The sequence below is a fragment of the Gopherus evgoodei genome, chromosome 1, assembly GCF_007399415.2.
Source record: "Gopherus evgoodei ecotype Sinaloan lineage chromosome 1, rGopEvg1_v1.p, whole genome shotgun sequence".
NCBI classification, from domain to species: Eukaryota; Metazoa; Chordata; order Testudines; family Testudinidae; genus Gopherus; species Gopherus evgoodei.
In genome coordinates this window covers 2,930,597-2,957,883 of record NC_044322.1, presented here as the reverse complement: position 1 = coordinate 2,957,883, position 27,287 = coordinate 2,930,597, and the positions used below count along the sequence as shown (strand labels likewise).

Genomic DNA, 27,287 nt, shown 5'->3' with positions numbered 1-27,287 from the left:
TGGAATTTATCGGGGCCGTCCTGGACGCCACTGTGGGCAGGGCCTCGCTGCCTCGGCAGCGGTTCCAGACCATGGCGGCGATCGTTCAACGCTTGCGGTCAGCCCCGTTGACGTCAGTGAGGACATGTCTAACCCTGTTAGGCCACATGGCGGCGTGCACTTTTGTGACCGACTACGCTCGGCTCCGCATGAGGCCTCTCCAGCTGTGGCTTATCAGTCATTACAGACCAAGGCAACCGCTAGACATGTTAATCACAGTCCCCCAGAAGGTCTTAGATTCCCTCGGCTGGTGGGTGGACCAGTCCGTATTGTGTGCGGGTCTTCCCTTTCACCCGTCTCAGCCCTCGGTATCCCTGACAACGGATGCCTCAGATCTAGGCTGGGGGGCCCACCTAGGGACCCTGCGGACGCAGGGCCTATGGTCCCAGGAGGAGGTGGGGCTACATATCAACATGAGGGAGTTGAGAGCGGTCCGCCTTGCTTGCCAAACGTTTTGTCATCAGCTTCAGGGTCGTTGTGTAGCCGTGTTCACGGACAACACGACGACCATGTATTATATCAACAAGCAGGGCGGCACCAGGTCCTCCTCCCTGTGCCTCGAGGCGATACGACTCTGGGACTTTTGCGTAGCCCACTCCATTCACCTCAGGGCTTCCTTCCTTCCCGGAGTACGGAACACGCTGGCGGATCGATTGAGCAGATCCTTCCTGTCACACGAGTGGTCCCTTCGACCGGACGTCGCTCTCTCCATTTTCCGGAGGTGGGGTTATCCCCGGGTGGACCTCTTTGCGTCCAAGGGGAACAGGAAGTGCCAAGCGTTCTGCTCCTTTCAGGGCAGGGAGCCGGGGTCGATAGCGGATGCCTTCCTCATCCAGTGGTCGACCCACCTGTACTATGCGTTTCCTCCGTTCCCTCTGGTTCACAAGGTCCTCCTGAAGGTGCGCAGAGACAGGGCTCATGTGATCATGGTGGCCCCGGCATGGCCCAGACAGCACTGGTACACCATGCTGCTAGACTTGGCCGTAGCCGACCCAGTTCCCCTGCCCCTTCATCCGGACCTGATTACCCAGGACCACGGGTCCCTCTGTCACCCAGACCTGCAGTCGCTGCACCTAGCGGCGTGGCTCCTGCGTGGCTAACTGGTTCCGAGCTGCGCTGCTCCACGCCTGTGAGAGAGGTGCTCTTGAGCAGCAGGAAACCATCCACAAGAGCCACATATTCGGCAAAATGGAAATGCTTCTCCTGTTGGTGCGTAGAGAGAAATCTCCGCCCTATGGAAGTTTCGGTATCCGAAATCTTAGATTATGTTTGGTCCCTCAAAGAACATGGTCTGGCCTTATCGTCGTTGCGAGTCCATCTGGCAGCTATCTCCACCTTTCACCCGGGTGCGGACGGTCGCTCCGTTTTTTCTCACCCGACGGTGTCGAGATTCCTTAAGGGGCTGGAACGGTTATTCCCTAACGTCCGTCCCCCTGCTCCAACCTGGGATCTTAACCTGGTGTTGTCCCGGCTCATGGGGCCCCCCTTTGAGCCGTTAGCTACTTGCTCCCTGCTTTACCTCTCTTGGAAGGCTGCCTTTCTAGTAGCTATCACCTCAGCTAGACGGGTGTCGGAACTCCGAGCCCTTGTGGTGGACCCCCCATACACGGTCTTCCACAAAGACAAGGTGCAGCTTAGACCACACCCTGCCTTTCTACCCAAGGTGGTCTCAGCCTTCCACGTCAACCAAGAGATTTTCCTCCCGGTTTTTTTCCCAAAACCTCACTCCTCAGGCAGGGAGCAGCAGCTCCACTCGCTGGATGTCCGTAGAGCTCTCGCGTTCTACATAGAGAGGACCAAACCCTTCCGCAAATCCCCCCAGCTTTTCGTGGCGGTAGCGGACCGTATGAAAGGGCTTCCTATCTCCTCCCAGAGGTTATCCTCGTGGGTTACGTCCTGTATCAGGACCTGTTATGACTTGGCCCATGTCCCTACGGGCCGTGTGACTGCGCATTCTACCAGGGCGCAGGCGTCGTCGCTGGCTTTCCTGGCCCGTGTGCCCATCCAGGAAATCTGTCGGGCAGCGACCTGGTCATCGGTCCACACCTTTGCTTCCCACTACGCCCTGGTCCAGCAGTCGAGAGAGGATGCGGCCTTCGGAACTGCAGTGCTCCATGCCGCGACTTCTCACTCCGACCCCACCGCCTAGGTATGGCTTGGGAGTCACCTAACTGGAATGGATGTGAGCAATCACTCGAAGAAGAAAAGACGGTTACTCACCTTTGTAACTGTTGTTCTTCGAGATGTGTTGCTCACATCCATTCCACACCCGCCCTCCTTCCCCACTGTCGGAGTCGCCGGCAAGAAGGAACTGAGGAGCGGGCGGGCCGGCAGGGATATATATTGGGCGCCATGGCGGCGCCACTCCAGGGGGCGACCTGCCGGCCCACTGGAGTTGCTAGGGTAAAAAGTTTCCGACGAACGTGCACGCGCGGCGCGCACACCTAACTGGAATGGATGTGAGCAACACATCTCGAAGAACAACAGTTACAAAGGTGAGTAACCGTCTTTTCCCGCACATGCTGGCCTCTTGGATGGAGATGAAACACTGGCCAGGTATGTTGTGGAGTTGCAAAAGGAGCTGGCTGACAATCAGTCAGAAGCTCAATTATTCCAGACCGTGCCATTAGGGTTACAGGTCCATTCCTTTAAACCAGGGGGATTGGGTGCTGGTAAAAAAGATTTCCTGCACCAATCCCCTGGAACCCCAGTGGGAAGGGCCGTATCAGGTTTTATTATGTACTTATTCTGCTTAAAGGTTGCAGGTAAAAGTTCATGGATTCATCACAGCCACGCTAAGCCGGCACCTGCACCTTCTCCTAATGAGCCACCTCGTGAATGAACGTCACTGCTAATCCGTGGACTGAACCCTCCAATTATTGGGATCTCCACACTCCACCAGGATTTCTTGCTTTTCTATCAATTGGACTTACACTGGTAGTTTTGTTCTTTGTGTGGTATAGGAAAGGATGTCAGTATTGGTATGGTTTGCCCGGGGGTTCCTCTCCCTATTCACAAATCCAATATAAGGGTGGAAGGGAAACAGTTTCTTAAATTTAACTCGTGCTATAATACAAAGTGTGAATCGGACACAATGCTGGATTTGCATTCATACCCCCACACACATAGGCCAGGGAGTCCAGTTAGTAGGGGTATCTATCCCCCTCAACAGAACCCTCCAGGCCGGATTGTGGATAAATACTACATTTAGCTGGAATGTTATGATCCAGACATGGTCCATTGATATGGTGGCCCAGGGTAGTTATGCTTTTATGCATATCACGGAAAAAGGATATAGATAACGCTGTCTTTGTGGGCAACTTTATGGGGTGCAATGTTACCACTCGGATCAGTACTGGTGCGGCAATCCCCTCCAGTTACTCCAGGGCCCCATTGCCAGTCCCTGAGGGATCTGGCTGGTATTGGCTATGTAATCATACGGCTTATAAGACCCTCCCAGCGGGTTGGTGTGGCACGTGTACCTTGGGGGCCATAGTACCTGCTGTCACAGTACACCAAACCTTGATCCAGGGAGAAATCCGCAACCTCATATGACGGAGCCAAGAAAGTATCCCTTCAAATCCCCTTTCTGATCGGCCCACAGGCTTTCATTCCTTCGTACACTGGTTTTTGCCTTGGTTAGGGGTAAATGAATTAGAGAAGGCTATAGTAAATATTTCAGCAGCATTAGAAGTCATGGGAGATGCTACGGCAGACACCTTATCTGTCCTCCAGACAGAAGTGACTCAGCTATCTCGGACAGCTATGCAAAATTGTTTGGCCCTGGATTATCTCCTTGCAAACCAGAGTGGGGTTTGCGCCCTGGTTAACTCTAGCTGTTGTGTGTTCGTGAATCAACATCGATGGGTGCAGACCAACATCCATACCATTATGCAGCAAGCCACCTCATTTCATCGCATCAGCCTTGACGATACCAGCACCGGATTCCAAGAGGCCCGGAACTGGCTGACTTCATGGTTACCAGACTTGGGGGAGTGGGGTTGGCGTATTTTATACCTAATCCTTTTTGTAGTCTCTTTCTTTGTATTTGTTTTTGTATGCTTGCAGTGTTGTACTATGTGCTGTCGACAATCCTTCACCGCAGCTATTCTGCCCCAATACAGCTTACTGACGTACAAAAGAAAAGGGGGAGCTGTTGAGGGAAGTTAGCATGAGTGACTCCATTTTTAAGGCCTAGGTCCGCCATTAAGGGAAAGTATCAGAGGGTAGCCGTGTTAGTCTGGATCTGTAAAAGCAGCAAAGAATCCCGTGGCACCTTATAGACTAACAGACGTTTTGGAGCATGAGCTTTCATGGGTGAATACCCACTTCCTCAGATGCATGTGGGTATTCACCCACGAAAGCTCATGCTCCAAAACGTCTGTTAGTCTATAAGGTGCCACGGGATTCTTTGCTGCTTTTACATTAAGGGAAAGTGAGTACATCACATACCGGGATCAGCACTAGGGCAGTGTTGAAACATAATAAAACCATAAAAAGGAAGAAGGACATTGAAACAGAGAGCAACACCACAATTCAGGGAAGTTCTGGTATGCAAGATAACTGCTTGCCTAAGTGCTAGCCAGCATGCGAAAACATTTGGTCGTGATAGGTTAAAGATAGTTAAGTGGCTTGGTTATTGGCTAAAGCTTACAATGCACGGGGGCAGCACTATACTAAAAGGTATATAAACCCTCTGTAACCTGCAGCCGAGGTCCTTCCCTGGCTAGCAGGGAGGCACCATGCTTGAGCGTAATAAAATTCTGGTATTTGAACATTCTGCGTACCTTTGGTCTTTGTGCCTCAGCCTATGAACTGCGCATGGCCTATTGGCGTAATTTGTAACACTATTAAGTGACAGTTTACAGCAGTGGTGTTCAATAAGGGGTACATGTACCCTTGGGGGTACGCAGATGTCTTCCAGGGGGTACATCAACTCGTACAAATTTGTCTAGTTTTACAACAGTGTACATGAAAAGCATTAGTGAAGTCAGTATAAAGTACAATTATTTCATACATACAGTAAATGAAATGACTTGTTTATACTTCTCTATACACTATAGACTGAAAAGTGGGGTGCTGCAGCACGCAGGGAAATAGTTCAGACAAAGGCCTCCTCCAGAGCCCCCTGTGGGGGGTCGAGGAGAAGATGATGCTGCATGCAAGAAATCACGCTCTCTCCCCCTCCCCCCCCAAGTCCTCACAGAGTCCCTGTAATGTGCATGGTTTGTGGGTGTTAGTGGGGGCCAAAATCGTGGACATTCTTGGCCTGGTCCACCCACTTGACACATCAATTCCTATCATGTTCCAGGCTAGCCTGTCTTGTCCACAATTTTGAGCCTTATTCGACGCTAGAGAAAAGAGAGCAGTGTGGATCATCAGCAGCCAAGCACAAGCAAATGGGTGAATTATGGAAAGAAATACAGAAAGGAATGGGAAAAAGAATAAGAATTTAAAGATTGGCTGAAGCCTGCAACTGGTGACAACACAAAAGCTTTTTGCAGATATTGCAAAGGCCTAATTCGTGCACATTGTGCAGACCTTGTGCAACATGCAGCAACTGAGAAACATATATCAAATACAAAACCATTTTCTATGATGCGCTTGACAAATATTGATTTCACTGTTTTGAGGGTGCACCAAGCAGAGCTAAAACTGGCCTGCTACTTTTCCTGCCACACAGTGGTCAGTTTTGTGGATTACCTCAGTGAGCTTGTCAGATCAGCTTTTGAAAAAGATATCCACCTCCATCGCACCAAATGCAGGGCGTGAATTAACCATGTTATTTCTCCCTGCATAGACTCATAGATTCATAGACTCCAGGACTGGAAGGGACCTCGAGAGGTCATCGAGTCCAGTCCCCTGCCCTCATGGCAGGACCAAATATTGTCTAGACCATCCCTAATAGACATTTATGTAACCTACTCTTAAATATCTCCAGAGATGGAGATTCCACAACTTCCCTAGGCAATCTATTCCAGTGTTTAACTACCCTGACAGTTAGGAACTTTTTCCTAATGTCCAACCTAAATCTCCCTTGCTGCAGTTTAAGCCCATTGCTTCTTGTTCTATCATTGGAGGCTAAGGTGAACAAGTTTTCTCCCTCCTCCTGATGACACCCTTTTAGATACCTGAAAACTGCTATCATGTCCCCTCTCAGTCTTCTCTTTTCCAAACTAAACAAACCCAATTCCTTCAGGCTTTCTTCATATGTCATGTTCTCAAGACCTTTAATCATTCTTGTTGCTATTCTCTGGACCCTCTCCAGTTTCTCCACATCTTTCTTGAAATGCGGTGCCCAGAACTGGACCCAATACTCCAGCTGAGGCCTGACCAGCGCAGAGTAAAGCGGAAGAATGACTTCTCGTGTCTTGTTTACAACACACCTGTTAATGCATCCCAGAATCACGTTTGCTTTTTTTGCAACAGTATCACACTGTTGACTCATATTAAGCTTGTGGTCTACTATGACCCCTAGATCTCTTTCTGCCATACTCCTTCCTAGACAGTCTCTTCCCATTCTGTATGTGTGAAACTGATTGTTCCTTCCTAAGTGGAGCACTTTGCATTTGTCTTTATTGAACTTCATCCTGTTTACCTCAGACCATTTCTCCAATTTGTCCAGATCATTTTGAATTTTGACCCTGTCCTCCAAAGCAGTTGCAATCCCTCCCAGTTTGGTATCGTCCGCAAACTTAATAAGCGTACTTTCTATACCAACATCTAAATCGTTGATGAAGATATTGAGCAGAACCGGTCCCAAAACTACTTGTGGTAGAACATGCATGTGGTACTTCATAGAATCATAGACTATCAGGGTTGGAAGGGACCTCAGGAGGTCATCTAGTCCAACCCCCTGCTCACAGCAGGACCAATTCCCAACTAAATCATCCCAGTCCCTCCTTAGGCAAGATTGTCTCCATGTTTTTGGGACTAGTCAGTTTGGAAGGTGAAACAGCTGAAGCTATTGCCACAGCGCTGCTTCAGTTTCTTGTCAGTGTTAATCTGGATTTCAGCAGGTCTATTGGGATTGGGACCGACGGCTGTACCGGCATGGTCAGCCATAAAAATTCCATGTACATGCATCTGCTCAAAAAGAATGACAGGCTCAGTCTCATCAAATGCTTGTGTGATTCCATCCTGCTGTGTGCCAGTAAAGCCGTAGAAATTCTGCCACACAGTCTAGAGTTTTTAATCTCCCATTCCTACAGCTGGTTCTCTCACAGCCCCCAGAGACAGCGTGCATATGCACAGCTATTCCAGGTAATGAATCCTGGCAACACGCCACTTAAGCCTGTTCAGCTGTCAGCATTTACGACTTGTGGGTGTGTACTGGATCAGTGGGATGCATTGAAGCTACACTTCCAACTGGGCAAAGATAAGCCGTGATGCTGTGAAGCAGAAGTTCTGGATTGCGACCCTGTGAATAAACTGTATTTACAGTTTCTAACACTGATTCTGCAGGAATTCTCCAGATCAACAAACTGTTCCAACTGGAATCTAGTGGTAATGCTTTCAAGATATTGGATGCCCTCCTGTCTTTCTCTCGGGGTCTTTTAGCTAGAATATTGTTTCCAAAGAGCATCCCTGTATTGGACGCTAAACTCCTAGAAGTCCATTTGAGTGACACAGCCAGTCACTTGCCACTGGTTGTTAATTTTGGCGTAATGTTCACCATAGCTCTAGGAGCTGCAAAGCTTGACAAGCCTGTTCAAGACGGTAGATGCCAAGACTTCATTCTTGAAGCAGCTAAGCAAGTGTAGCGCAGACTACCAGCGAATATCGATCTGTGGAACTCTGTCATTGTTCAGTCCATTGGTTATTCTGTCTCTGGCAAAACCTCAAGTAGCAAAGATCTCAATGATAAACATTTTCAAAGGTGACTTGAGGGCCTTTGATAACCAGTATCAAGCCCTCAGCTACCAGAAATGGAAGAACACAGATGACAAACAAGCAGAGCAGTTCTGGGTGGAGGTCTACAACTTTGAGGACTGTAGCGCTCTCTCTACTTGCCATGCCTCCCAGTAATGGTGATGCAGAACGAGTGTTTTTGCAGACGAACATTAAGTCCAAGCACCGGAACAGGATGGGTCACCAGGCTCAGAGCAGTATACTGCATATCCGGTACGAGTTAAGATGATGGGGGCTGTACTGTAAGGATTTTGTTCCAACCGAGGATATGCTTCAGTGCTTTACCATGGGAGCTGATCCCACCACAGATGATGAAGAGAGCGAGGATGACATTTAACTGAAGTTGGAGTCTCACCACTCTACTCATCCTTGCTGAGCTCCCATAGCTTGCTCTTCTGTTCCTGGCTCAGGTCTTCGTGATTCACCCGACCAAAGCGGTTCCTGCACACTGTGGTGCAGGTGTGCAAGGGGAAAACGTCCTGCTGTCTCAGAGGCTCACCTGCGGGGCAGCCAAGGGTGACGACTGAACCAGTGGGAGGCACACACCTGGTGTGGCGGCCAGGGTATGTAAAACTAATGTTAAAGATAGGCGAGGATTGCTGATGAGTAAAGTTTTTTTTGTATATTTAATCTTGCCATCAGAAGAGCACCGATCATTTGGGCCTGAACATGCGATGCAGGACTGAGTCATCATTGAATGAGACCGAGATTAAGGTGTTTCCTACATGCCCCAGCTAACAAAACACCCAAGCATTGTCATCCACACATCATGAAAAATCCGTGATTCAAGTCCAGGCAGCAGAAGCAAGCAACCTGAAATGTTAGGGATACAGTGTGGAGGAGGGATGGTGTGATGGTGGTGGCGGCGGCAGAGGTTGTGGAAAAGCGAGAGTAATCTCATTGCCAATCTCTTAAAGGGTTGGGGGGGTTTCTCCGTAAATCCTTCAAATGCATTCAAAATGTTTTATTTTATACACATATATTTATAGTTTTCCACCAAAGTGTTGTTGAAGAAACCCCCTCTGTATATTTAACCTGTTCCTGTTTGCCACAGTATCTATCTGGCAGAATGGTTACAAGTTATAGCGTACCTTTTTGTTGTGTCCATTTGAATGCTAAAAATAAATTACAGTATTTTTATAAAAACACCCCGTTTTGAAGTTTGGGCCTTGTTTTGGGCTTGCTTGTTGGCATTAGGTGTCGGCGAGCAGAAATGGATTGGTTTTGTTTTGGGCTTGTCTTGAAATGGGATTGGGCTGTTTTGGGTTTGTTTTGAAAACCATGTTGCTTATTTATCTTGTGAGAGTTTGAGGGCAGCCAGGGATGGGGGGATCTAGGGCACTGGGAGGCTAGGGGCCTGGGAGTAGGGAATCAGGATATTGTGGTTTTGGAGGAGTAGGGGATGTATGGGGTAAGTTTGGTGAAATTTGGGGTTGGGAAGTGGGGATTGGATGGGGTTTGGGGGTGGAGAAGGGGTTTTGTCTGGCTTTGGGATGGGGTCAGCCTGTAAAGCTTTTTGAGATGCTGGGAGGGAAAGAGCTGAATGGATCCAAAGTCTTACTTTTCTGGGGCATGGGTGATAAGGTGTTTTGCTGGGGTGTTGGGCGGGGGATTGTGTGCGGATGTGGGGTTGGGGATCATCTACACAGGAGGGCTGTTGGGGATAAGGGGTGATGTGAAAGCAAAGGAGGGTTTGTGTCTGTTCCAGGTTCCCATGGAAAAGAGATGCTGTAATTTGTACCTGACTTTTTTTTTTCCCCTGAAGAAGTAACAGTTGAGGGTTTTTTAAAATTATTATTATTATTATGATTATGTTGAATTGGTTCCCACAACCTGTAGAAGTAGAATTTGCTCTGGGAAATAGATTAAAATTGGCTTCTTTAACTATTTTCATCAGCTTTTTAACTGCTCCTTAAATCTGTGGATGGATTAATTTCTCATGTAAACATTGGTGGAAAAGCCTAAATGTCATTTTTTCCTTGCTGAAGTTTCACTTGTTGTTGTTTATTTAGACAACACTTAAGGTGATTACTTTTTCTGATTTTCACAGGCCAGTTCTGCTAGCTTTTAGGATATCAAAATGTCCTGAAACAACTCCAGGCCAGTGCAGTAACATTACATGGGGACTTTATGTAATAAGGCTGCATCAAAACATCATGAGGAATTTATTTAGCAAAATAAATACTTAGAGCATAGCTCAAGTGCTCTAAGGTAATTTTTTTTCCAAATTATTCACAGAATTTGCTGTGTGATCAACTTGTGGTAACCTGAAATGAACCTGTAGAGAGATTGGATTTGGGGGAAACAAAAGGGTACAGAGGAAGTGAGTGAAGCCTAAAGAAAGATGTAAAATTACATATTATTTCTACAGCATCACAGGGGTACATGGTACTTCGCAGATCCATACAAGAAGACAAAATTCCTGTCCTCCTCCAGACCTGCTGCTTCCATGAAACCTGGAGACAAATTGAGGGGCAATCAGGTATAGTTTTAATTAAAAGTATCCATACCTGAAAATGTTACATGCTTTGGCCCCAATCCTCCAATCTGCCTTCACATGGGACTCTGGGGAGGGTTCTGTCCATATGGATCTGATTATAGGATTTGGGGTCCTTGTGTCCTTCTCCCCTGAACTTCTTATGATGCTCGTCTTTTTGGGTCCTGATCCTGCAGCTGGATCCACATAGAAAGCTCCTTGTGACTGCATGTAGCCCCAGGCTTCAGGCTAAGCTTTCCTGGGCAGAGACAGTGTCTTTCTATCAGTGTCTAGCACAATGGCCACTGATCCTGATTGGAATCCTATTGGTCATCACAGTAATATTCCAAGGAATGTATCAGTTTGTCTAGCTGGACCAATTTCACTTAAGATGGAAATTTAAACTGGTTTAGATAAACTGGTGCAAAGACCCAATGTGGACACTGATTTCAGTTGAGTGGCGTTATTTTTGGTTTAGTTTAAGCTGCTTGGAAATCAGTTTAAGTTAAACTGAAATAAGAATGTCCACATGGAGGTTTGTACTGAATTGATTAATCCATTCATGACATTCCCACCTGAAGTTAAACTGGGGCATCTGTCCCATATACACAAGGCCTCTTATCTGGTGGAAAGGATGGTGCAGGGGATACAAACAGGCATCTGACTGTGCATTGTTGAGGCTTCGTCTGGCCAGCACAGTGTGTAATATACAATATCCATCTCCTTCAGTGACAGCAGAGGGAGGCTCATAAATGTTCAGTGAAATTCAAATCCACTTTTATTACTGGCTGCGAAAACACAGCCCTTGGCAAACGTGCCCAAAGTGAGACCAAGGGGAAACGGCTCCAATCTCTGTAAAGAACCAGATTCTGTCTGTGTTTCTGCTAGGTGCTGATGGACCATATGGACTGAGAGAGTGTTTCCGGGAAACCCAGAGGACGCTTCAAGCAGGCAGCAGGGGGGTTTCTGAAGAATCAGAAATGGCTCCAGTTAAAATCAACCACGTGGTGTCCTTCACCTCTCAGGTAATAATACTGCTTTTCATCTTCAACTGCAGTTCTTTAATTGGACACGAGGAGGTGCTACATTTTGCTGCAGAACTCTGCATACCCTAGTACTGTGAGATCCTTGAATCCTTATAGAAATTGAGGGTCTGATGCTCCATTGGTATAAACTGATATAGATCCAGACTTCCCCACTTTACACTAGCTGAGGATCTGGCCTGGAAAGTGTTGTGAATTGGATATAATATTCTTCTGCCATAAATTGTTGTATAATGTTTCTGTGTGCTGGTAAGCATCTACTGCACTTCACCCCAGCAGTGGCTGCATTTCAGCAGCAGGTAAGGTCTGACCCTTTTGTAAAATCTGTAATGTGCTTTCAGATCATTAGTAGAGAACAGTAACTATTGCTGACCCCCCTACTTCTATCCCCACCCCTCTACTAAGCACCATGCTTCTGCTATCTCCCCTCCCCATTGGTTTGGTGCAGGACCCCAGGTATCCAGTGGAGAATCTGCTGCGTGACGATGGCATTCACCCTTGGCTGAACAGCCTCCAGGATCGGAGCAGGCAGCTGAAAGTGGAGCTGCAGCTGGAACGGGCTAGTTCTATTGGGTACATAGACATAGGTATGAGAGAGGGAGAAACTGAGACCCCTGACCCCTTGGCGGCAGTCTAACCTGCAAATCTCTCTGGGGTCTCCTGCAGTGCTACCGTGCTTGTCTCTGCGCTTGAAAGGCTTGTCTTCCGAGGAGTCCAGAGGTTTATAGCTACTTCCCCATACTACCGTGGTAACACTGTGCACTTGTCTCTTGTCACAGCTGTCCCTGTTTTACTGATGGAGAAACTGGGGCACAGTGAGGGGAGGTGACATGCCCAAGTGAGACAGTGCCAGGGCTGGGAAATCGTCTGACTGCTAGTCCACTTTCTAACTAGTTGGCCACATGGGGAAAGTCTCTCCCTGTTAGCAAAATGCTTACCTCATAGTTCATGCCAGTGGGCGAATTCCGGTCAGTCTCTGTCGCATGCCGGGATACTGGTCCCTGGGGTGCAGATTAGAACAACATCTCTCCTCAAAGCCGCCACTGTTGCTGGTGCCTGGCGGGCCTCTTGTGGGTGCTTCCCATAGAGAGTGAACAGGCCACGGAGACTGAACAGCCCGCTTGCTTCCCTTTGTGGCGGGTGGCTCCCCAGCCAGCTCTTTGGGGCTCCAGTATCAGTGCCCAGATCTGGCTGATCAGTTTCACCGCAGCACAGCGCTGAGGGAGGTTCAGCTGCTCTGCCCAGGCCTGACCTTTGCCCCTCCTCCCGCAGGGAACTGTGGCTGTGCCTTCATCCAGGTGGACGTGGGGCGCTCCTTCTGGCCGCTGGAGCAGCCCTATGTTACCATGGTGCCCAGCACTACACTAATGACGCCGGCTGACTCGAAGCTGGACAGGAACCGCTCCGGGGTCCGGATGTTTAAAGAAGGTAAAGAGGGCCCTGCTCACATGTGGGTCACTAGCTGGATATCATTGATTAGATGGTGCATCATGCCCACCCGTCTAAGCCCTGTTATAGCAAGTAATCACATTTCATGATGGGAGGTCAACCATCTCCAGGGCTGCCTTCTCTCCATGTGTTCACTCGTGTTGTCAGATGCTAGTGGCGTGGTGCTCTGCTCTGTTCAATATTGATATCAATTGGCTGCATGCGTGTGTTTCCTCTGTGTGCTGCCCCAGCTCTGTGCAGATAGCTGACACAGCAGATCCTGAGAGAACCCCCAATGACCACAGACTCTAGTAAGGTATGAAGGCATGTCGGCCAGGTTTATTGTCGAAGAGAAAACATAGTCCCCAGCTCCCTGGTAAACGAAGTCCAAGGTGCTGCTAAGGTGCAGCTAGCCAGTACATATGTGCTCCCTGGCAATGGACTCAGCTCAGTCAGTGGTGGGACTTTCCCATGCCCCCTAGGCTGGACAAAGACATCGCCCCAGGGATGCATTCTTATACACAGGTCCAAACAAATTACACATCATTCCTGACGTATTGAGGTGCAACCCCTCTACGTAGCAAGGTACAACCCCTCGACATAGTAAGGTGCCGTCTCTCACCTTTTACATGTTGGTTCGAACAAAACAACTCTCTCCATCATATTACCCTTTTGGCCCTGTCATTGGAATGGGTCAGCTTGTTCCTTGTTATCTGTGTGGAGTGTACAAGTATGCAAATGTTCTGATATCTGGGGTCCAGCACCTTTTAGGTGTGTCTCTTTGCAGCATCAGCCCGTTCCTTGCCAGCTTCTGTGAGCAGGGCCTACCTCTGGCTCACAGCTTAACTTTGCTTTATGTTAGCAAAGTCTTGGCCATTACTTTAGTTCAGGCCTTAGGCTTCATACCAGGCCTCTGATACCAAGGTTTATATCTCAGGGCCTCCTCTTACTACAATTTGGGCCCCGCATGATAGTATCTGGGAACCTGAACTGGTCACCTCTATGCCTGTACATTGATTGGGATGTCTCAGGGTGTTCCCAGGATGGATTAGGTGTGGTGGCGAGCTGTGGTCCCTGTGATTGGATCTGGCGCTGTGGGGAGTGGAGGTCCCAGCGGTTAGAGCTGGGGTGGTGGAGTACCAGTTGGGACAGACCCAGTGGTTGGATCTGGGGAGCTGTGGTCCCAGGGACTGGATCTGTGTGGCAGGACAGTGGACTCCCAGTTGGGACGGTCCCAGTGTTTGGATGTGGGGTGGCAGGGCCATGCTCCTGTGTCGACTGCAAGGCTATTAGAAGTCGGCAGCATCTCGCTCCAGATGTGAAGCTGCCCATCTGCTCCTGCTCTGTCCGCAGGTGATTTCCTGGCGGCAGCATTGGGCGAGAAGTGGGATCGTGTGAGGATCACCTGCAGCCAGCCCTTCAACAAGCAGGCCCAGTTTGGCCTCTTCTTCATCCACATCCGCACCCCGTTGGACCCTGATCACAGCCATGCGGCTCCAGCTCCACCCCAGGTCAGTGCCTGCAATGGGTCCCCATGCTCTTTGGGTGAGAGGGTCTGGGGTGGCAGAAGGAGGTCTCTTGTTGCTGCTGAGACTGGTGCTCTCGCACTTTGGCCACAGTGGGGATAGGCCAGTGGCCTGCTCAGCCCACCTGCCTGGCTCTGGGTGCTGCATGGCCTATGCAGTAGAGTGTGCCAGGTTCAGAGGGGGAGGACACCTGTCCACTCCTCTAGCTCTCTGACGGGGACCAGTGCACTATTGTTCCTGTGTTATGAGCTCTAGGGCACTGGCCATGGGGGTGGGCTGGATGGGACCTGGGGGGGGGTCTCTTCTCTCTCTACTACTACTGGTTTTCTACGTGTGCTGGCTCTAGGGGGACTGGGGGATATCTCCCATGAGAGCAGAGCTCTGAGCCATGTTTCCCTCTCCCCTAGACGGGTCTCGAGCCCGCAGCCAGCCCCTGGCTCGCCAGCCCCGCCTTTCTCAGGACGTTTTTCCCGGAGGTGCAGCCGTAAGTACCCTTGCGGGAGCAATCACCCTTCAGAGGGAGGGGCCGTGCCTTGGAGCTGTGGTGCTGGGCCAAAGGCAGTGGCATGCACAGCTTCCTCTCCCTCCTGGGGCTGTCACGGTGCCAGTGCGTCAATCGCATGGGAGCCAACCCCCTTCTAGTGGCTCAGGGTGGGAGGAGCCCTTAGTCCTAGTGATTACTTCCCCTCCCAGGAACCCTCTCCTCTCCCAGCACAGCCTCTCTTGGTGTGCTGCCCACATCGACTGGGCAGGATGGCCAGGGGCTGCTCCACTCGGGGATGCTCCAGGGGGCTGTTCTCTGCCAGCTGGATCTAGCCCTGTGCTGTGTCCTGAGCTGGACAGGAGCTGAGGGCCCGAAACGCCTATGAAAGCCCATGGGCTCCGTGCCCACTTGTTCTGCTGGCACTGGGTGCAAGTCCCTCAGGATGCTTTCCAGGGCAAAGCTGTTATTGATGGCAGCCCCTTCCAGCTGGAGTCTCTCGCCCCTCCCCATGAACGAGCCCCTCCTGCTACCATTGTATCCTAGCTCAGGGTCACTGCAGGATAGACTGTCTGACCCGCACGCCCAGCTGTGGGGTGGCTGGGGGTCCATACCAAAGTCCTGATCACTCCCTGAGCTGCTGCTGGAAGGGATGTGCTACTGGCCCTGGGGAAGATCCCTTCCACTGTTGGGAGCAGGGAATGTCCATTCTATTCAGGGTGTTCCCTGGCTAGTTGGCAGGAATCACTGGTTCTCTGGCTTTCTGTGCCAGGAGCAAGGGTGAGGAGGAGGAACTGAAAAGCCGACTGCAGCTACTGGAGCCCAGCTGCGGGCCTCACCCCCGCAGCCCAACCTGTTTCAGCCGGACAGCCAGGATGGTGCTGTCGGCAGCCCAGTCGCGCAGCCGCACTCTCCAGCCAGGCCCCAGTGGCACCTCTTTGGCCGCTGAGAGACAGGGGGGCAGCCGGGGGCAGCAGGGTGAAGATCCATCCCTGAGCCCTGTAGCAGCAGGTGAGTGGGAGCCAGTCACAGCCGTGTGGGGACTCGAGTGGGATCCCCCAAGCTCCTTCTCTGCCCAGCTGAGCTGGGGATGCTGCAACCCTTTCTAAAGCTGTCCTGCCCCCTTGGGTGGGATCAGCAGCTGCTCTTCTGGGATGTGCTCCCGTAATGATCCAGAAAGCGATGGGCATCTGGGAGGACCTGGCATTGCACCCTTTTCCCCACTGGCGAAAGGCACCCTTGGAGCCCCACTGCTGGAAGTGCAGCCTACAGACCACAAAGCGCCTGGTTGGATCCGGGGCTGCTGGAATGTGCCCAGGCAGCTGATGGGGAATGTCCACCTCTGCGCTGGGTAAGGCTGCTCTGTCAGTCCCCAGCCAGCAGAGGGACGAGTTCTCATCGTTGCTGGATGGATGAGAGGAGTCTGAGGTAGATGAGCACTATTGGGTTCCATCCAGGCTGTCCCTCCCCACGGCCAAGGCAGGACTGGCTCTAGGCTCTCTGGCAGAGCTGCCAGCTGGCCCATCTCTTCCCTAAAGGCAGGCACCAAAGGCTTTGAAACCGCTCTGAACTCTACGCTGGCGACAGCCCTCAGAGATGGGCTTTCCACTGGGAGACTGTCCCACAGGAGGAGCTCTTGCTATCGGTAGCTTCTGTTCCATTTCCTCCCGTTGCTCTTTGCTCCAGCCCGCTCCCGCTCTAGCCAGCTCCCCTTTCTTCTTGGAGTCTCGACCCTCCTAGCGCAGAGTTCACTCCCCCCAAGGTAGCTAAGCACCATCAGCCCCGATCTCCTAGTGCAGATTCCATGGGCTGGGCTTACCTGGTGTCCATTTCAACCAGGGAATTATGTCCCTCTCCCCTGTGTTCGTGGCTCAGCATCGCCATTCAAAACTGCTTCTTGTTGATTCTGGAGCATGGGAGGCTCCCAGTCTCCAGTCCCACCAAACTGCCTGCCAGCAGCACATCTGCATGTGTTAGTGCCAACTTGGCTTGGCTATATGGGCTGGTGGGCAGAGCCCTGGGCTGGGACTCAGGAGATCTGGGTTCTAGTCTCAGAACTGCCACTTGGCTGCTGGGTGACCTTCGGTAAGTCATTTCCCCTCCTGTTGCCTCGGTTTCCCCATCTGTGAAATGGGGACTGCGATCCCGACCTGCTTTGTAAAGCTCTATCCAAGAGCTAGGTGCAATGCTGCTGCTGGTTATTCTCCAGGCTCCGTGCAGGATGTCCATGACTCTCCAACCCTGAGGAGGGTCCGGGTGAAGCCAAGCAGGAGACGAAGATCTCAAGGCACCGCAGAGAAGTAACCAATCAGCCCTGTTGTGTTCCCCTTAACCCTCCAAATGTTCCGATTCCCCCTTTGGAGCCCAGCTGGCAGCTCCTTCTCTGAGCCAGTGTCCCAGTTCAGGCAGTGCCTTCCTGGGGCTCTCCTCTGGGTCTCCATCACAGCCAAAGGGTGCGTAGGACGGGATGGGGGGTGGAGGGGATCCTGGCCGTTCCAGCTGCCGCCTCTGGTGTGTCTCAACAGGCAAGGCAGCTTCTCTGGGCCTGGGCTATACTTTAACCCTTTGAGGTGGGAGTGCAAAGGACACTGCAAACTGGAGAAACAGCTGCTCCTGAAATCTCTCTCTGCAGGTCAATGCCCAGGCCTGGCACCCAGGCAGGAAGAGCCAGGAGCCGGGGAGGAAGGCCCAGTAAGCTGGATGATGATGTAGAGGCAGGCGGGGAGATGGGCACATGCCCCATCTGTGCGGGTGAGTGTTCTGGAGTGCGGGCTAGAGTTGCTGCCAGCTATAACAAGTGCCTTAGAGCATGTCCTCCTGCCTAAATTGCTCTCTTCGGAAGGCCCTTTGGGTCTGCCACACATACACCGGATCTGTACGGCTCATGTGATTCACCCCTGAGATACAGCTGGCTCTCGGGTCGATCATGGGAGCCCCCTCCATTAACTCAGCTGGTTGTAAAAAAGTGAGGTGATCCCTGTCCATCTGGTGGGTTTGTGATCAGTGGGATGTTCAGCTTGGCGTCTTGCCTGATTCCGTCTCCAGAGCTGGACTCAAAAAAGAGGGTGAGCATAGACTTCAAGGCGAGAGGGGACCATGGTATCTGTCTAGTTTGATCTGCAAACTGGCCGAAGAACCTCACCCCAGGGGTGCGGCATACCAGTAATTTGGTATTGACCTAGAGCAGTGTACTCAGACCTCAATGGTTCAGGAGCCAAATTAGTGACCAACATTACCCAAAAGAGCTACAGTCGTGTGAATTCAGCTTTTCCTTTACCTCAGTGCTATAGAGTCAGATTTAAACAGCATGACAGGGAAATATTTTCCTTTTATTTCTATATATTATTCTCACAGCAAAATTACTGACCAAATGTTATTATTTTAACAACTATAATTGGTTAATAACCTAGTAAAAGCATGCTGATGGGTTAATAACTTAGATTGGTTAATAATTCAGTCACAGTGTTCTAATATTGTGTGCTGCATAGAGCCGCAAGGGACGCATTAAAGAGCCAGTTGCGACTTGTGAGCCTCAGTGTGAGTATCTCTGACCTAGTGTGTATCTCTAGGGTCTGTTTACACTGCCAGGGGAGGTGTGACAGTAGCGTGGGTAGGCAGACCCATGCCATCTTTAATCCAGCTCACATGAGTAACAATAGCAATGAAGATCCAGCAGCATGGGCTAACAACTGGGGACATATTCTCGCTGCTAGTCCATGCTGCCTTGTCGTCACTATTGTTATTACGCGGGCTAGCTGGATAAAAGTTAGCACAGTGTGCCTATCTGTACTACAATTACACCTTCGCTTGCCATGTAGATGGGCCATTAGAGAGACAGCCAGTCTGGATTGTTACCCATCTGACCACCATGTGGCGTTTCAAAAGTAGAGTCTTACATGCTGCCCTTAAAACACGAGTAACAGCTCAGTTCCTGAGTTCCACTCCCATCACCTTTTACTGCTGCAAGGGATTTCCTTGTGCTCTCTCTCCCCCGTCTTAGTCGCAGCCTTGTCGCCTTTATTCATGACTTTGCAGGGACATGGACTAGAAAGATGACCTCCTGAGGTCGCTTCAAGCCCTACGTTTCTAAGATTAAAACGTGGTTACCTGAAAGGTATCCAGTTAAACCCATACTTGGGTGCCCCAGTGGCTTGATTTTCAGAGCAGCCAAGCGCCCAGCAGTTCAGCTGGCTTCAGTCACACCTGCTTAAGGAGACCCAAAGGGGCATAGGGAGGTGAGGTTGGTTTCAGTACCCATGGTTTGTTTGCAGAGGTTGTCAAACTCATGGAACCAGGGTTTGAGCTTGGAGGCAGGCTGCAACTACACTTCACCGACCTGATTCTCCCCCAGCACTTTCAATTGGCTATGGGAGCCTTCGCTGCTGTTCAGCAGCTGCCATGTGCCACCCCAGAGGTGGCTGCATTTCAGCGGCAGGTGAATGCGTACAGCGGCTTGGCCTCCTTCAGAATGAAAGCTCTGCTCTAGGAATTATTTTGGGACAGTTCCCTGGCCTGTGTTATATACAGGAGGTCAGAGCAGGTGATCCCAATGGTCCCCTCTGGCCTTGGAATTTATGAGAAGCCCTGTATACATGTTCATTGTTGTAAAATAAGAAACTGCTCTCTGTTCATGCTACTGCCCTCTCCTGGCTGGAATCAGAACTGCCCAGTTATGTGGTAGGCCCTGCATTAGGAACAGCTGACAGAGATTGAGTGGCAAGGGCCTGGGGTCCCAAGTTCTAACCTTGCTCTCAGTCTGAAGCCCCAGGTGGCCAAGGCATGCAGTACGTTGGCAGCCAGGAAGTCCAGGTGGGCCTGGGTTAGCTCTGCTGTCCTCTCTTCTCGCTGCAGGCTGCTTCAGCACAGATCTCCTTCCTGTTCACGCCTCCACCTGTGGGGAAGATGGCTCCCTTCTAGACACAGCCTGTCCATCCCCACCATGGGAGGATCCCCAGCACGAGGAGACCCCTGAGACTTGGGTGCCGTGCCCCATCTGCGAGTTCTCGTTCAGCACAGCAGAAGTGGAAAGGCACGCCAGCACCTGTGGGGAGCAGGCAGGAGCCCTGGAGACCCCCCACTCCTGGGTGTGGGTGGAATAGGGCTGACAGGGCCAGGCCATGCTGTAGAGGCACAACGCTGGCATATGCTCCCCTATTCTCCCATCAGCCCCGTATTGAGGTATCCCTGTGTCTGAGCCTTAGGGTCACTCTGCTGAGCTGGGTTGGAACCGCCTTTGGACTTAAGGGCCATCGCCGTCATGGTGATACTGGGACACAGACGCCATGCCATGGGCATCCTGGAATGCGTTCAGCCCTGGGGCAACTCCATTGACTTCAGAAGGATCACAGCAGGGATGGTCTAGGAGCTGTACAGCACAGAAGAGAACGATGGTCCTTACAACCCAAGTGTATGACAAGAGACAACAGACAGAGACAAACTGAAGGGGAAGTCCAAGGAAACAAAAACTGTATTAGCCAGCACGGCAGGCGTGGGTCTCAGCACATCAGTAGCCTGACCTCTGTCAAGTTTTTTTGTCAGCCTCACAGCAAAGGAGAGTTGAGGGGGGATTGGAAGGAGGACAATGATGACTCAGCCAGAGCCAGACAGACGGACACATTCACATACACCTGTGATGCAGGGACGGACTGTTTGCAGTGTTGGTGGAACTATGTACGTCCCATATTAGACAAGGTGCGGGAGGAGATATCTTTTATAGGACCAACATCTGGCTGGTCAGAGAGAGACTCTTTCGAGCCCCACAGAGCTCTTCTTCAGGTCTGGGAAAGGCACTTTGAGTGTCACAGCTAAATATGAGGTGAGACAGGTTGTTAAGTATAAGGAGTTAACACATGTTGCAAGGGACTATTCCAGGTGAAGTGGGCAGCTAACACCTCTGCAGTCACATGCCAAAGGAGTCTTAGCGGGTAATGGATTGTTGTAATGAGTCATAAATCCAGTGTCTTTATAAAATATGTAATTTTTGGTGTCTAGCAAAGTTAAGAACATAAAAATGGCCAGACAGGGTCAGACCAAATGTCTATCTAGCCCAGTATCCTGTTTTCCAACAACGACCAGTTCCCAGAGGGAATGAACAGAACAGGGCAATTATCAAGCGATTCATTCCCTGTTGCCCATTCCCTGCTTCTGGCAAACAGATGCTATGGACACATCCCTGCCCATCTTGGCTAATAGCCACTGATGGACCTGTCCTCCATGAATTTATCCAGTTTTTTTTTTTAACCCTGTTAGTCTTGGCCTTCACAACATCCTCTGGCAAAGAGTTCCACAGCTTGACTGTATTGTATGAAGAAATACTTCCTTTTGTTTTAAACCCGCTGCGTATTAATATCATTTGGTGACCCCTGGTTCTTGTGTCATGTGAAGGGATAAATAACACTTCTTTATTTACTTTCTGTGCACCAGTCATGATTTTATAGACCTCAATCATATCCCCTGCTTAGTCGTCTGTTTTCCAAGCTGAAAAGTCCCAGTCTTATTAATCTCTCCTCATATGGAAGCTGTTCCATGCCCCTAATAATTTTTGTTGTCCTCTTTTGAACCTTTTCCAATTCCAATATATCTTTTTTTGAGGGAACGACCATCTGCACGCACTATTCAAGATGTTAGGAATTTAAGCTACCAGGCTAACTTTTGGAAGATGTTGTGGAGGTTTCCTTGGAGGATGGGAATTGAGAGGTCAGATATAGAGTGAATGTTTTATGAAAAGTGTCTCATTTCCCCCCCTGTAGTTGTCATGGGAGGCAAACTCGGGTGGCTAGCTTGAAGCATCCACACTTCTATTTGTCATGTGCTGGCTCAGGCGAAGCTGGAGCGTGTTTGTCTGCCTGGCTGGGAGACTCACTCACAGCTGCCGTGTTAGATGTACCCTTAGATACCAAGGTGACAGGTAGGTAGAAACAGAAGCAGGGACCCCATTTAGAGGGAGGACAGCCTTGTGGTTAAGGCACTGGCCCAGGTGCTCTGGGTTCTAGTCCCAGTGCTGCTGCCTGGGGTCTATCACTTCATCTCCCTGTGCCTCAATTCCCATCTGTGAAATGGGGATGACAATAAAGCTCTTCAGGGCAGGGCAATGCCTGTTAGCCTGTGCAGTGCCTAGCACAGTGGGATGCTGATCTCAGTGGAGGCCTGTAAGTGCTACTTCAGTACACGTAATAATGGCTCCCATTCCCTGCACGTAACTTGTAGGATGCACTGCTCTGTGGGTCACACTGAACTGAATTCCCAGGGATAGGGGATCTCTACCCCACATGGTTAGGGGTAGATCCGTAATGGTTCCCTGGTCTCGCAGCTGCTCATTTGCAGGAGGACGATAGGTAATTTACAGGCAAACACACAGTCACAGCTGCCTCCTGATTCTCTGGGGAGCTGACATGTCTGGTTGGCACTGGCAGAGAGGAGATAAGGAAGCATTGAGAGACATTCATCCTGCACTGCGAAGCTGATGCAGTTTAGGCATGGCTGGTTAGTGCTGATATTTAGCAGAGCTAAAGCAGTGTGTCTTGTCCTGTCCCATGCTGAGCTGGCCCCCAGATGTTTAAGAGCCTTGCTTTACCTAACAGACTAGTTCTGAAAGATCTGGGGAGCACTGGGAGCTGCAGGGACCTGCTAGGGCATCTGGGCAGCTGTGTCTGTGGTAGTGCAGTCGGTCTCCAAGCAGGGATGTTTTTGTCAGCTGCTGGCCAATCCACAGCTCTAAGATTCCAGAGGCTAAACTAAGATAACCAAGCACATCTCTGATTGCGAGCAGCTGCTTCACATCTGTCAGCTCTTCTTTGGCATCAATCCAACCACGATCAAATTTGCAGATGATGCAAAATCAGGAGGTGGGAGCAAACGTGCAGGTGGCCAAGACCCAAACTAAAGAGACCCGGAGAGATCAGAGCGGAGGGGGCTGCAGGCGGCGAGGGGACACTTGATCCTAGTAAGAATGAAATCCTATCAGGGAGGAGCTCTCTGGGCAATTAATACTGATTTTCAGTAAGTCTTGGAGCACTGCGGAAGTTCTAGGGGACTGCAAGAAAGCTAATGGGCCAATATTTAAAAAGGGTAAATGGGATGACTTGGGTAATTATAGGCCTGTCAGCCTAACATCAGTTCTGGGAAAGAGAATGGAGCAGCTGATATGGGACTCAATTAATAAAGTATTAAAGGAGGGTTAAAGGAGGATTAATAGTTGGCTAGCTGCTAGGTCTCAAAATGTAACTGTATATGGGGGCTCATCGAACGGGTGTGTCTCTACTGGAAGTCCACAAGTATTGGTTCTTGGCCCTATGCAATTTAAGATTTTTATCGAGGATCTAGAAGAAAATATAAAATCATCACTGATAAAATTGCAGATGACATGAGGTCCCAGTGTGATGCTGTGCCCTGAAAGACTAATGCAATCCCTGGGATGTATAACCAGGGGAATCTCGAGTAGGAGGAGAGAGGTTATTTTACTTCTGGTGCAAGCACTGCTGGAATCCTGTGTCCAGTTCTAGTGCCCACAATTCAAGAAGGATGATACATTGGAGAGGGTCCAGAAAAGAGCCACGAGAATGATTGAAGGACTAGAAAACCTGCCTGAAAGTGATAGACTCACGGTGCTCAGTCTGTTTAGCTTAACAAAGAGAAGGTTAAGGGGTGACTTGATCACGATCTATAAGTATCTACATGGGGAACAAATATTTAATAATGGGCTCTTCACTCTGGCAGCAGCCTAAGGTCTAACATGATCTAATAGCTGGAAGTGGAAGCTAGACAAATTCAGACTGGAAATAAGACATTAATATTTAACAGTGAGAGTAATTAACCATTGAAACAATTTACCCAGGGTCCTGGTGGGTTCTCCATTGCTGACGATTTTTAAATCAGTTGTGGTTGTTTTTCTAAAAGCTCTGCTCTAGGAATTATTACGAGGCAGTTTTCTGGCCTGTGCTGTACAGGGGGTCAGACAAGGTGATCACAATGATCCCTTTTCTTCTTGGAGTCTGAGGTAAACCTGGATACTGAATGTGAGGGCTGTACCCCAGCAGCCGAACCCATCCCCTTGATGCTCTCCAGAGAGGCCTGTTGGATCTAAGCAAGGAGTTCATTTGCTGCAGGGAAAGGATTAGGGTGTGAAAAGAGGATGGAGAGAGAGAGAGACAGGAAAGAAAAACAACCAGAGAAAAACACCTGTAGTTTCCCCGCAGCAGTGTGGGAGGGCAGTTGCCGAGTTGCCTCTGCCCTTGTTAATTTTGCCCTCTGGGTGCCTTGAGCCGCCCTGCTCTCTGGGGAAGGGGCAGGTGGGTCCTGCTGCTGTTACCTGGTCATACCCATGCCAGGGACAAACAAGACTTCATCTTATCCCAGGGTGCTGGAGGGCGAACGGAGGAAGGAAATAAGACGCCAGCTGCTGCCCAGGTGGAGGGAGAAGGGCAGGAACTGGAGCTTCCTGGGCTGAGCCGTGGCACAGTTCGGGACTTCATCTTGTGAATGTGAATGGCCTTGGGCAATGGCTCTGAGCCAGAGCTTCTCCCACTGGTGACCAGGGCCCTGAGCATCCTCCTGCCCTCTCTCCAGCTGGCTGCTTCTAGGCAAGGAGCGACCGGCGCAGCGGAGTGATCTGCTGGCCATGGAAAGCATCTTGGTGAGTAACAGAGTTCTCTCTGTAACCGCCCTGCCATGGTGAGACCCGTCTTGCCTGTTCTGTACTGGCATTGGGGCCACATGGTCCCGTGTGGGGTAATGCACTAAGGAGGAGCAGGGAAAATTGGTAGGAAGGATCAGCATGATGCTGGCCATTTAAAGACAGGGGCTTCTCCTCAACAAGGGTCCTCAGCCCAGGTCTCACCCAGTCTATGGCACCTGAGTGGCACACGGAGATCATGCGCTAAGGGGCTTCTCAGCCACTGTGATCGTCAGAGCGCTGTGTGAGAGGCCGTCTCCTGTCCCTCTGCTTTCACCACAACTGGCTGTAGAGCTCCCTGAAGCGGCCAGTGACCTACGAACCAGAGCAGGAGAGCCCTGGGGTGAGGAGTTGGTAAAAGCTGATGATCTGTTCAGACTGTGCAGGGCCTACTTTAGAACTGGGTGGGCACACAGGAGAGTTGGAAAAGCATTGGGAAGCACAAAGGATCTGTCAGACTGGGCATGAGGGGAATGCAGTTTGCTGGGCAGCCAGGACCACCTCTCCTCCCTGTTATATCCTGGGTTCCCCTGCCCTGCGCTCCCACCTTCCCCTGGGATTCATTTAAAGAAGCACTCTTGGGCATTTAAAAGATGAGTGGGGTGAGAGAGGCATGGATGATGCTGGGATGGGTGATGGTTTCTGCACCAAGTCTGAGACAGCAAGAGACCAAGCCATCAATGGAGTTGCAGCAGGTGTGGTCTGGCCCCTCAGATCCCTGGCCTGAATCATATCACAGCTGGCTCAGCCCTTCACCCTTTCAAGGGGCTGCAGAGATACCAACTTCCAGGCAGTGCACATTGTGTGGCTGGATCTTGCTGGTTCCTCCTGGGTTTTAAGGACCCAGGGGGAGGGAGGTGTAGTACATTGATCTGGGAGCTAGGAACTCCTGCCTTCTAATCCCATCTCTGCTGCTAAATCATTTGCTTCTCTCTTATGCCTCAATCTCCCCATCTCTAAAATGGGGCCAATGAACTATTGCCCTGGCCTGGGGTGAATTTTAAGGATTTGATATTGGTAACATGCTTTGAATTCATGCTTGTAAGTGGTGGGGATTTGCTTGGTAGTCCTTATCCAAAATATCCCCACCTCCCAATGCACGCAGTTGTACTGTGCTCTGCTCAGCTGCTTCCCTCCACCCCAGAAGTGGCTGCATTTTAGTGGTGCTGTATGTTACACATCGAGGTGCTCTGGAGTCCCTCTGGACAGGAGCATCTAGAAATATAGAATGAATATGTTGTCCCATGTATTTAGTTACTGTTAGTAACCCAACCTCGGAGGTGAAAATATTAATCAGTTACACTTGAAAGAAGCCGGGGACACTGCAGAAGTTATGGGGTTAACTGGAAAGCTACTTCTCTATGTTTGTGTGACAGGTAATGATGCAACAGCTTAGCCATCTGAGCAGCTGCCCCCCCCGAACATGCAACATTCTTTGTTGCAATCCCAGACTGTACCTCTGTCTTCCCCACAGACTTGCTTCTATGTCATTTGCAAGTGACTGAGATCAAATATGATCCCCCTATTTGGAGTCAGGAAGGAATTTCCCCCAGGTCAGATTGACAGAGACCCTGGAGGGGTTTCGCCTTCCTTTGCAGCATGGGGCATGGGTCACTTGCTGGTTTGAACTAGTGTAAATGGTGAATTGTCTGTAACTTGAAGTCTTTAAACTATGATTTGAGGAGATCAGTAACTAAGCCAGAGTTTAGGGCTCTATTACAGGAGTGGGTGAGTGAGGTTCTGTGGCCTGTGATGTGCAGGAGGTCAGAACAGATGATCATGCTGGTTCCTTCTGGCCTTAAAGGCTGAGTTAATTACAATGATCTTATGCCACATTTCTGTGTAGTGCTATTACAGCCCATTTAGATCTCTGACATTCTCTGAGTTTCATTTTCCCCCTTTTACAGATGGGAAAACTGAGGCACAGAGCAGGGATGTGACCTGCCCCACAACACCTAGTGAGTCAATTGCGGAGCTGGGAACTGAACTTAGCTCTCCTGACCTCTCTTAGCCAATGTGACAGGTGGAATTATTCTCCAGCCAGAGCTCCTTTGCAACTGGTTCCTTGAAAATGGTCAATTACCAAGCTGAGTTGGTTAGTTCCAATTGGGTGCTGAAGTCACATGGCATTGTTTCTCTTGCCTGATTGGATAGGCATCACTCTCACAATCAGGTGCCTAGTGCAGATAGTCCTGTGGAATTCACTCCTCCTCACCTCTTCTGTTCCTTGTACATATTCTTAGGAAGTGAGTATGATAGGGACTTAGATATGAATCAAAGGATACAGCTTGTTCCCATCCACCTGTCAGGGTTTGAACCTCAGAATACAGTGCCACAGCACAGCACAGCACAGCACAGCCCCCTAGCACTTGAGCTAAAGGAGTGACTCCATTTGCTGGCAGTGGTGGTAGGTTGTTATCCTTCCGGTGGACCAGCCTCTAGAGCAGAGGTGGGCAAACTACGGCCTGCAGGCCACATCTGGCCCACAGGGCCATCCTGTCTGGCCCCTGGCCCCTTCCCTGCTGCCCTCCCTCCCTCCCCCGCAGCCCTCCCTCCCTCCCCCGCAGCCTGAGCTCACCATGCTGGCAGCATCCCCCGCGGGGGGGGTGCACTTCAGGGGCAGGGGATCAGGCGGGCAATGAAGGTGGCAGGAGCATGGAATGTGGCCGGAGGACTTAGGAGGAGCACCAGGTGGCCACGCAGCTGGCTGGAG

At 50.4% G+C, this 27,287-nt stretch overlaps 1 protein-coding gene across 1 annotated transcript in view; it reads left to right on the top strand.

Annotated features, from left to right (window-relative positions):
• The first annotated feature begins 2,555 nt into the window (after positions 1-2,555).
• The window catches only part of LOC115648234 (short transient receptor potential channel 2-like), a 47,705-nt gene continuing 22,973 nt past the window's right edge, over positions 2,556-27,287 (top strand). The window contains exons 1-13 of the mRNA XM_030555535.1: positions 2,556-4,039; positions 10,322-10,432; positions 11,315-11,451; positions 11,918-12,056; positions 12,742-12,897; positions 14,251-14,408; positions 14,831-14,907; positions 15,677-15,915; positions 17,114-17,204; positions 17,537-17,655; positions 19,756-19,994; positions 22,228-22,238; positions 24,469-24,535. Of these exons, the coding sequence (XP_030411395.1) occupies positions 3,736-4,039; positions 10,322-10,432; positions 11,315-11,451; positions 11,918-12,056; positions 12,742-12,897; positions 14,251-14,408; positions 14,831-14,907; positions 15,677-15,915; positions 17,114-17,204; positions 17,537-17,655; positions 19,756-19,994; positions 22,228-22,238; positions 24,469-24,535 (1,848 nt within the window). The 5' untranslated portion in view covers positions 2,556-3,735. The remainder of the gene's footprint in view (positions 4,040-10,321; positions 10,433-11,314; positions 11,452-11,917; positions 12,057-12,741; positions 12,898-14,250; positions 14,409-14,830; positions 14,908-15,676; positions 15,916-17,113; positions 17,205-17,536; positions 17,656-19,755; positions 19,995-22,227; positions 22,239-24,468; positions 24,536-27,287) is intronic.